Below are 11,180 nucleotides of genomic sequence, written 5' to 3' on the forward strand. Positions count from 1 at the left end.
TGGAGTCCATGAGATGCAGACTGCATCAGGGGGCTTTCAGTGCTCCACAGAGGCCAACAGCAAGGGAAGAACTGTGGGAACAATTGTGCCACTTCCTGGGCTCTTTATGTAAAGCCTGCTATTAACTCAATATTAAAGTGATGGGCTCAATATTAATTCAATATTAAAGTGATGGGCACACTCCTTGGAATCCTTCTCCAGTTCCCCCAGCGTGGGCACAACCTCACAGCTCACTTTCACACAGCCACATCCATCTGCCCAGCATCCCCAGCACATCCCTGCTCCCAGGGGCACAAGGGGTGCTGCAGAGGAGCCGTGCTGGCTGCCCAGCACCAGGACCACGGGCTCTAGGGAGTCCTTGTAACCTGAGCTCCAGTTTCTCCCAGGCTCCAGGCTGGAATTCTGCCTCGGTAGAATTTCAGGCACTTGGCGCTGCTGCAGAAGGAGGAGAGCCTAGATCCGAGCCTGGATCTGCCCTGTCCACAGCGGGGACGATTTCCAAGCAGGCACCAGACCTTGGCACCTCCCACCCTCTCATCTCAGGCAGGCTCAATCCCAGCCAGCTACCGCAGGGCTGAGCATTGGATCTGCTGTGAAGGTGTTTCCTCCACTACACGTTTTAGTGCTGCTGCGTTTGTCTGCTGAGCCCCAGGGAAGGGAAGGGTCCTGCTCAAGAGGAGCAAAAGCATTAACACAGGTGAGCTAATGCTCAGTGTCACCATTGAATCCGGGTATCAGCAGAAGACACGAAGGATGGCGTATGGAGCTCATCCCTGGGCAAGATTCTGCTGGAGCTCAGTGCTGAGATGTGCCCTGTGGATACGCAGCCTGACCGGGTCCCTCTGGCACAGACAGTGCACGCAGGCACATCTCCAATTGGGTAAAACAGGTCTTTCTGGCACCTGAAAGTGGTTTAGCACGTGCAGGCCTGTAAGAGGAGAGAGACCATGTTAGAACAGGTATTTCACCAGAGGGCTACCTCCTAAAGAGCTGCCCAGGCCCCAGTCTGTGGGGTGACAAAGCAGAACCAGTCACCCTGCAGGGATACGGGTGGATGAGAGCTCTAACACAAGAGGATTTCTTTTTGCTGATGGAGGAAACACACAGCCTAATCCGAGCCCTGCTGGATAACCTTGGGCACTCGCTCTGCTCCTCTGGGCTTTGTGGCTCCTCCCTGCAAACCAGGGCTGGTATTCCGCTCCTGAGTGAAATGCCCAGGCACTGTCACTGTGCTATCTGTTCCTTCCCAGGCAGTGCATTAAGCTACTTCTGAATTGACATATTCCATCTTTTTTCTGGCCTCTTTAATAAATCAGAGCTATCCACCCCCAGTTACCCTTCACCAACCCCTCACCAAGGGAGCCAGAGGTGCTGTCAGACACAGGGTTATTTTGGAGGTTAAAAACTTCATGGTTTTGGTCTTTGCCTTCCTCAGTGACAGTGATGATAACTTGAGAACGTCTTTCCCTCATGTGCATCTGCACTTGGACACACTGAAGCTGCACAAGGCTTCTTGTGCAGAAAAGGCCTTTAGCTGTTGTTGGGAGCAGTTTTACAAAGCCTCTCATTTGTATGCACCCAGTGATGTTCCTGTTGTCGGGGGCTCTGCTCTCTGCTGGTTTTGTTCCACTTCCCCTGTACACAGAGGTTTCTTTATTAGATTCCCATGTGCACACTAAGGGCATGTCCAGGTAACAAGGGGTCCCTGAGCAGTCCATTGCAACACCTTCCCCACAGAGCTCAGCAGGGACAGGGGCAGCCTGTGCTGGACATCCCCGGAGCACCAAACCAAGCCGTGTTGATGTGAACTGAGCCGGGCTGACCCGACCCGAACGGCACTGAGCTGAGCTGTGCCCGGCTGATCTGAACGGGCCGAACCGAGCCCATTCCATCCGAACAGAGCCACACAAAGGCCGCCGAGCCGCGCTGATGGGGACAGAACCCAGCCCGGCCGTGCCGGATGAAGCCCGGAGGAGCCCTCCCGATGCCGGGCCGGGCGGTCCCTATGGAACGGGGGCGGACCCTATGGAGCAGGGCGGTCCCGGAGGAGCGGGCCTGGCCGGCAGCGCACGGGGCAGCGCAGCGCAGCATGTTGCGGGCAGCGGTGCTCGTCTCCCGGCTCTGCCGCGGCCCGGCCGCGCTCCGGGCGCCCTTCTCGGCCGCCGCCGCCGCTTCCCCCATCCCGGCGCCCAACCCGCAGCCCGACATCGCCTGCAACAAGGTAGGGCCGCGCCGGGGGCCAGCTGGGGCCAAGGCCCGAGGGGCTGCGCGGTGCGGACAGTCCCGTTCATAGCGGGGTGCGCGGGTTCCCTAAGGGCAGAGCTACACGAGGGGGCATCGGCCCCGCCGCTCCTTCGCTCCCAGCCGCCATGCCCGGGCTGTTGTTGGCTCCTGGCCGAGTGCTCGGGAAGGTCTCGGTGAGCACCACGCTGCTGACCCTGTCCCTATGGACCTGAATCTGCCCCTGCGCAGCTCCAGCCGGGCACCGCGGGCTTGCAGGGGCCTCCTGAGACCGGAGCTTCCCGGTGAGGTGCTGGTTGCTGAGGGGTGAATTCTTGTTACGAACTTGAGGGTGTGTCTGTTGTTGCTAAAGGATCTCCTTCGTACTGGTGCGGATCGGGAGCCTGCACAAGCTGGGTCCCTTTTAACGAAGCAGCTAAGGTGCTGTCAGATGCTCTCCCTGGCTTCCCCTGGCTCTGGTGCTGAGGCTTTGCTTGTTTCCGTGCAGATTTTCATCAACAACGAGTGGCATGATGCAGTCAGTAAGAAAACCTTCCCGACGATCAACCCGGCAACAGGAGAAGTCATCTGCCAGGTTGCAGAAGGGGATAAGGTAACGTTCTCTTGGGATTGGGTTGGCTTCAGTGTTTGCAGGTACACGGGGACGACAGGGGAAGACACCGATGCAGTGCTGTGTTTGCAGCAGTGTCTGAGCTGTACCAGTGTCAAGAGGTTCTTGTGCTCTTCCTCAACTGTTGCTTTCAACAAAACCCTCTGGCTTTGCCTCTCACCAGTGCCAGGCTGGGGCTGGGAAGGGCCAAAAGGAATAGATGAGTTGGGAGGTGTGAGGACAACCATGATTGGAGCTTGAGGGAGAGGCAGGGATTGAAGGCAGACACTGTGGTCCTGTGGGTGCTGTGCTGGCAGCGTGAGCCGGAGCCACAGAAGCAGAGGAGATAAAGGGGTAGGATTCCATTGGAGAGCCGAGACCGTCCCCATCCCAAGGAGAACAGAACAAGAGGTGGTGGTGAATAGAGTCATGTAATCATTCCTTACAGAAGGCCCTCCGTGGGGGCTGTGGCAGAGCTGAGCTGGTGTTTCCCAGCAATTCTGGATTCTTTCTATAGCCTGGAAGCTTGTTAGTGTTCCCCACAGGAGGGGTGGGGAAAGGAAGCTCTGTTATTTGCTTGTCCACGGTAGACTGGCTTGTCCTGGCAAGACCATTGCAGCAAGCCAGGACAGGGAACCAACAAGGAACCAGTTAATGCCCTGACAGGACAAAATGATGGATTAGGGGTGTCTTATCAAGGACAAAACCCCTTTAGACTGTGCTGGTGCAATCAAAACCCGAGTGAGCGTGAGAAGCACACTTTGGGAACTTTTCCTTGTTCTGGGATGCAAATATTAACCCAGCAGATGATGTGGCAGAGATAACCTGGTGGGATTTGCACTGTGCATAGCTGAAATAACAACGAGTGCCCAGGTTGATGCTCATGGGGTGAGCAGCCCAGGGGATGTAGGTGTCTTGCAGTGAGGCAAGTCAAGGCTGCAAGTTCTTGCCCCAACAAGGCTGGTGTGGGCTGTTTTCTTCTGGAGACCAAGGAGAGCTTTCAGCTGTGTTTTGAAAGAGTGAGTGGGGGCTGGCTGCTCCTTCCTCACCCTCATGCCTTCCCTCCTCTGCAGGCAGATGTGGACAAGGCTGTTCAGGCAGCCAAGGCAGCCTTCCAGCTGGGCTCGCCCTGGAGGAGGATGGATGCTTCTCACCGGGGGAAGCTGCTGAACCGTCTCGCTGACCTGATCGAGAGGGACCGGGCGTACCTGGCGGTGCGTGCTGAGCTCCGGCTGAGCCCTCTGCTGCGAGCGGGGAGGGAGAGGGGCAGAGACGGGTGGTTTGTGCCACTGGGTGCGATGGGGAGAGATGGGAAGGAGTTTTGGGAAGCTGAAGGCAAAAAAAAGCCAACACAGAGCAGATCCAAAGTGCAAACTGGGAGCTGAATCGAAATCTCTTTGTGTGACTGTCCCCACCTTCTGCTAATCTCACTGTGGTTTGTAGGCGCTGGAAACTCTGGATAATGGCAAGCCATACTCCATCTCCTACCTGGTGGATCTGGACATGGTAGTCAAATGTCTCAGGTAAGTGTGGAGGCTGCAGTGACTCATCATGCTTAGCTGGCCTGTGATAGCCAAACCTCTGCATGTGCAGAGGCCAGATGCCTCCAATGGCAGGGCTGCACTGGCCTGCACTGGCCTGCTGGTCCCATGTGGTCCACAGCAGGAGATAAGACACCCATTGTCCTTTATTTTTTGCTAAGAATGAAGCTGTAATTCCTATGATTTCCCAAAGGATTTTCATTGCATGTATGTCTCTTGCTATATACAGGACTGGTGCTAGTGGAGGTGAGCTGTGTTACAGCACAGGGATGGCAGGATTTATGTTATGCTAAGGCAGGAGAGAGGAATGTTTCTATTTATTGTCCATTCTTAAGATCCCCTGTTTGGGAAATACTTGTAGTGGTAACTGTTCTACAAAGTGAAGAAGGGAGAAAGCAAATAGCTGGAGGGAGTCTCTCTTCTCCTGATGGGACACTTGTTATTCTAAATTCACTGACCAAAATGTTACTGTCGGTAGATACTTTGCAGGCTGGTCAGATAAATTCCATGGCAAAACCATCCCCTTAGATGGAGACTTCTTCTGTTACACAAGACACGAGCCAGTGGGAGTTTGTGGACAGATAATCCCGGTGAGTAAAATGCATCATTACTTCCTGCAGCATTCCAAGAATTGGGTGTTATCATGAAGAGTTGTCTTAAAAGCGTTAGTTACTATCTGTTGCTCACCACTGTTTCCTTCCAGTGGTAAAGCTATGGTTGCACCAGCTGGGAGGGCTTTTAGGTTGTCCTGGCATTGTGGAACTATTGATTTCATAAGCTCTGAGTAAGACTCACTTTGTATCTGCTGATTTAAAGAATTTAAACCCCTTTAGAGGAGTTACCTGGCTCAGAACCACGGTTAAGTTTAAACTAGTGTTTAAAATGCTGTGTGATGAGGAAATAGCGGCAAAATTCAGCTTGATGTACGTGATCTTCGGTAACTAGCAGCCAGCGTCGGGAGGTGGTTGGTCAACAACCAAGTCATCGTTACGCAGTGACCCGTGGATAGTGTTATCTCTTTCTAGGAGCAGCCACATTCTGATTGCCGGGTGCTGTATTCGCCTGGTTTTCATGTTTGCATTGAGCAGGAGCTGAATGTGAATGCCTCGTTGGGCTGCATGCGCTGCCACTGCAAAGAGGCTTGCTTTCCAAATACCTCAAAAGAGGGTGTGATGGCTACATTGACAGTAAAGATTAATTTACATGGGGTTTGCAGTGGTGCTGAGACACCTCAAAGTAGAGTTTCCCTGGACAAGCAGAAGGCAGTGCTTGAAAAGGAGGCAGGCACTGGAGAGCAGCAAGGGAAGGGTCAAAGGCTGCTTCCACAGGCACTGCACTGGTTTGGATGGAGCTTGCTGGTTACTTACTGATTAATTGGAAACCCTCAAGCTCAGAGCAGTAAATTCCTCCTTGTTTTTCAGTGGAACTTCCCGCTGTTGATGCAAGCATGGAAACTTGGGCCTGCCCTGGCCACTGGGAATGTGGTGGTGATGAAAGTGGCAGAGCAAACCCCTCTGAGTGCTCTCTATGTGGCCAATCTGATCAAAGAGGTGAGCGAAAGGCTGGGTTTCCATCGCTGCTGGGGTACAGCCAAACTGGTGAGCTGCAGAGCATGTGTGGCAGGAACAGAGAGGGGCTGTTTGGTCTGAAGAAAGGCTGGATTGTCTTGGGTATCGTAGCATTGGGTTAGCAGAAAAACCCTCTTGTCCTTATAAATGTGTATGCAGAGGACATAGATCTTGATTAGGGAAGGACTCTGAGGTTTAGGTTACAAAAACAAACTTCAGGGTGATTGGGAAGTTGACATCTATTGCTCCAAACTATGCCTAGGGTGTGGGGTGGGGAGCAGAGTTGTCCTGGTGGTTGCAAACTGAACATTAACACTAAAGTGAGGTAGAAAAGGCTCTGCTCTTTGTGGGAGGCCCATTGAAATGTTACTGGCAGGGGAGGGAAGGGGAAATCCTTGGTTTGTAGAGGACTAACGTTGCTCTCCCCTGTGGTGAACCGGCAGGCTGGATTCCCACCAGGAGTGGTGAACATCATCCCTGGCTATGGGCCCACTGCAGGGGCTGCCATCTCCTCCCACATGGATATAGATAAAGTGGCCTTCACCGGCTCCACGGAGGTAAGGGAGCACCTTAACCTGCAAGCCCTTGGGATACAGAGAGTGTCTCATTGCTGTAATACCTTTTCTGTGTAAAATACTGGAGGCGCTTTGCCTTCTAAAAGGAAAATAGAGCTGACTTCAGGGTGTGACATTTAGTTTTACTCTACCTAAGACTCTTCTAAGGTGCCTTCTTTAGAGTTCTTCCTCTCGCTTCCTTTGAGCTGCTTCAGAAGATGTGAAACTGTGCAGGCTTCAGGTGTTCCCTGAGGGCCCTGACAAGGAAGGGATTATTGTTAAAGTGCTGACAGACCTGAAACCAGCCGCCCTGCTCGGTGCTGCAGACGTAGGAGTTAATTCCTAATACCTGTTCTCCTCACCACGCAGGTTGGGCACCTGGTCCAGAAGGCTGCAGCAGAGAGTAACCTGAAGAGGGTGACACTGGAGCTCGGAGGAAAGAGTCCAAACATAATCATGTCTGACGCAGACAGTAAGCACCTTTCAGTGTAGTGCTTGAGCTGTCCCTTTTGCATTGGCTTTCTGCAAGCAGAGCTGGGGGGGGAGAGGAAACCTCTCCTGTGGGTGTGAGTCTCCAACTCTGACCATACCTGGATGTTGTCACCCAGTGAAGTGCCTCTTGCTGTAGCTGCTGTATTTGTGTAGCAGCACTTCTTCACTCCCACCTCTTCCCCTGTGCTCTGAAGTTCAGTTATCAGCAAATGAGAACTGGATCAGTATCTTCCTTCAGTCTTACTGCCATTTGGTTTTGTGTCTTTCTCTTGGTGTGCACCACTCTTTTCTACTCTTCCTCATCTCTTGCATGCAGACTTATTGTTGGTCTTGAGGAGCCAACACCTGTGCTTTTATATGGCAGGAAGGAAATTAGATCTAAACCAGCTTGTCCTTAATACCTCATAATGTCAAATGAGAACTGTATTCTGCCTCAGATCAGATTGGTTTTCTCTAGTGTGGGCTGCTTCAATAGACCCCCACACTAATTAAATCTGTATGTAACTTCTGCCCTACCAAAGCATGGGAAACACCCTCAGCTGAAAGGGCTTTGTGTCACTGGTCCTCCATCAGTCTGCATGGTGATTGTTCACAACACTGCTTGGGTTTGTTTGCTGATTTGTGTTCTCCCCTCTCTCCAATCTTAGTGGACTGGGCCGTGGATCAAGCCCACTTTGCCCTCTTCTTCAACCAAGGCCAGTGCTGCTGTGCCGGATCCCGGACATATGTCCAGGAGGATATTTATCAGGAGTTTGTGGAGAGGAGCGTTGAGAAGGCCAAGAACAGGGTGGTTGGAAACCCCTTTGACTTTAAAACTGAACAGGGGCCTCAGGTAAGAGCAGGAAATGTCCTCATCTGTTATCTCCTGAAATAGCCCCAAGTCATTGTGTATCAACAGATTGGAATGAAAGGGATCCATGGGTCTCTTGATTAAATCTCCTTTGAACTGGGGCTGTTATCTCCTTGCCTGTGCAGGAGGGAGAAGTCCATTAGCCCTTCTGATGGTTCCAAACCCTCCACTTGAAGCTGGCATTTAAAAATGACCACCTCCCTTTGAAGCTGACTCTGCAGGCTGTTGAAATGAGGAATTGCTGGAGCACCATCACATGCACAGCAGTTTGTAGTCAAGTCTTTTGCTGCCAGTAAAGTGAAGTTGATCTCTCTGTCCTGTGTCTCATAGGTAGATGAAAAGCAGTTTAAGAAGATCCTTGGGTACATTAATACTGGGAAGCAGGAAGGAGCCAAACTGCTGTGTGGTGGCAATGCCGCTGCAGACAGAGGCTATTTCATCCAGCCAACTGTCTTTGGTGACGTGCAGGACAACATGACGATAGCCAGAGAGGAGGTGAGACTGCAGCACCCTTCTGTCTGTCGGCTTCTCCCTTCTTGCTCATTTTGTCCCCTCTGATTCTGGGTCTGGGCACTTGTGAACCACAGAACTCGATGCTGCTTAGAAAGTGACTGCATTAAACTCCCTCCGGATTACATCCAGGGTTCTTTGTAATACAGGGAATGATACTTTGAATTTGATGCCCATGACTCCCACATCCATACGGTAACTCCAGCATCAACCACAGCCCTCTCCATGCTCAAAGCACACAGTTTCACAAGCTCTCTCTGGATTTTGCAGATATTTGGGCCAGTCATGCAGATTCTGAAATTCAAAACCATTGAGGAAGTGATCGAGAGAGCAAATGACTCCAAGTATGGCCTAGCAGCAGCTGTCTTCACAAAGGATCTTGACAAAGCAAACTATGTGTCACACGGCCTGCGAGCTGGAACAGTCTGGTGAGCATCCACACTTTCTTCTGCCTTGGCTGCTGCAAGCTTCCTTGTGTGCTGCCGTTTCTCTATAAGCTTGTTCTTTGATAGCCTGTCTCTGAATCCAGTACTTCACTGAATGTAATGACAGGCCTTCAGCTGTTGGTAAAAATTAGGTCTATTAGGCTTCCATGTTCCCACTGGGAATTAATGTATGGAATGGGGGGGGAAAGAAATCCAGTGCTGCAGCTGGGAATGAGAGCAGTGTCTGCAGGGCTGTGAGGGCCAGCAATGATCAGATCACTGAGCACATCTGTGTGGCTGCAGTTGATGTTGCTGTGTGTTCGGAGGCCATGCAGCAGTGCCAGAGTAAGTTCTTCAGCAGCAGTTTCCTGCTGCAGCAGGGGGGTTTGGAGAGCCAGTATCTCGCTGTCTGTTTGGTTTGTGATGGTACTGAGGGAACAAGGCGGTGTCGCTGGTACCTGTGCTCTGAGGGAGGTGTGGGTGGCAACCTGGGCGCTTGGTGCTGTGATAATGCAGGAGGTGAATGGGTTTGATGTCGTTTCCTGGTTGATGGGGATAAGGCGTCGGTATGGATTAACTCCGTTGTCTGAGAGCACGGACAAACAGGGAAATCCTGCCTGGAAATTCTCCTGCAAACACCTGTTCACTGCAGAAGGCTCTTCCATTAACCAGGTCTGAAACTGCAGGTGCTTAAATCTTGTTTCCATTGCAGGGTAAACTGCTATGATGTGTTTGGTGCCCAAGCCCCCTTCGGTGGCTACAAAGCCTCTGGGAATGGGCGAGAACTGGGAGAATACGGCCTGGAGGCTTATGTAGAGGTGAAAAACGTGAGTATCCCTGTATCCGAGGAATGACTGCCCTCTGCCATAGCTCCAAACTGGCTTTGTGCCTGTTGGTCTGAGAGTTGCAGTTTGTCCTTCTAATGCTTGGAACAAAATTGGAGCTGCACTTGGGAAGTCACCACAGACACAACCTCATGGAACTGAGAGCTCCATCCCTGACAGTGTTCAAAGCCAGGTTGGACACAGGGGCTTGGAGCAAGCTGCTCTAGTGGAAGGGGTCCCTGCCCGTGGCAGGGGCTGGAGCTGGAGGAGCTTTAAGGTCCCTTCCAACCCAAACCATTCTGTGGTTCTAGAGGAAAACCTAGGTATGTAACCTAATAGGTTTTCTAATGTATACATATTTTCTATGTAATATGAAATTACAAATATTTTCTATGTAACCTAAATAGGTTTTCTAGAGGACAACCTGTTAGATATGTAATTTAACAGATTACCAGCTGCCTGCACCACTTGTTTAGCTGCTTCTCACTGTACAGAATGCAAGTGTGTAGACTTCCCCATGAGTTTGCTTTGTGGGGAATGGGAAGAGATGGGCAGAAGCTTCTGCAGGTACAAACAGGCAGAGGAACACTGAGCACTCATCACCCGAGAGCAGGAGTCTGGGCAGTGACCTTATAGAGCTTAATACGGCGCTATTGAGCTGATCCCCGCGTTCCCAGTGGTAGGAAATCCCATCCCCACAGGCTGATGGACATAACTGAACGCTGCCTCCAGGTTAATAACCTGTGTGTGTTCTCTTTCCAGGTGACGATCAAAGTTCCACAGAAGAACTCCTAAAGGAGAGCGTTGGGGAGCGTCTGTGCTGCTCCACGGGACGCAGAGCAAGGAAAGCCCTTCTTAACACACACAAAGCATAGGTGGAAAGCCTTTAACTCTGCGTTAAGGATTGTCTCTTTAGAAGGTGCCTGAAGGAGCTTTTGTTATACACGCTACTTGGCTTTCTCTTTTTAAAGTACCAAATACAGCCACTGGAGCCCTAATGCATTACATGGGGGTACTCTCGGTGCATCAGGATCTGATGATGTTCTTGCCAGGACTCATTTCAATGCTTGTCTGCAGTAGGTTGTATAGGAACTCTTTATGGGCTTACACAGCTCTACCCTTGTCCTGTGCACTCACCTATGGCCTGAACTGAGAGCTGTGGGACCCAGCAGAGCCTGAACCTGAGGTAAATGCTTGTTCTTGCTGCTCTCATTGTTATCTACTCCCAATAAACACCTCTTAGTGAAGTTAACCTGGCTTTTACCGGAGCAGTTTGTGGGGTGGGAGCTCCAGTGCGCTCACAACTTGGATTTACCCCCTCCCTCGAGCTATTTTAAAGCTTTTTGCTCGCTGTTTGCACTGCTTAGCCCCATATTGCCTTAACGTGGCTGCGGTGAGGGCACCTCTGTGGTGTATTGGTTACTGTGAGGGGGAGCCGCTCCCTGCGGCACCTGAGGGCCGCCATTACCGCCGCGGGGCTCCCCTCACGGGATCTCGCGAGACTTCGCGCCCTCCCGGCAAGGGGCGGGGCAGAGCCGGGCCCTGCCCCTTAGAGGGCAATGGTCCGCCCCTCTGGTCGTTACGTC

At 51.9% G+C, this 11,180-nt stretch overlaps 1 protein-coding gene across 1 annotated transcript; it reads left to right on the forward strand.

Moving 5' to 3' along the window:
* Window positions 1–1,929: 1,929 nt before the first annotated feature.
* On the forward strand, window positions 1,930–10,846 carry ALDH2 (aldehyde dehydrogenase 2 family member). The gene is given in 14 exon segments (XM_057412461.1): window positions 1,930–2,013; window positions 2,015–2,221; window positions 2,729–2,833; window positions 3,904–4,044; window positions 4,274–4,353; window positions 4,850–4,961; window positions 5,793–5,921; window positions 6,383–6,496; window positions 6,863–6,965; window positions 7,633–7,817; window positions 8,166–8,330; window positions 8,616–8,773; window positions 9,483–9,597; window positions 10,357–10,846. Coding segments are annotated over 14 exon segments (1,731 nt in total). The 3' UTR covers window positions 10,390–10,846.
* The last annotated feature ends 334 nt before the right edge of the window (window positions 10,847–11,180 follow it).

Source organism: Pezoporus wallicus, unplaced genomic scaffold, assembly GCF_028554395.1.
Source record: "Pezoporus wallicus isolate ANWC-B61680 ecotype Strahan unplaced genomic scaffold, APGP_CSIRO_Pwel_v1 contig_13850, whole genome shotgun sequence".
In the NCBI taxonomy this organism is placed as follows: Eukaryota; Metazoa; Chordata; class Aves; order Psittaciformes; family Psittacidae; genus Pezoporus; species Pezoporus wallicus.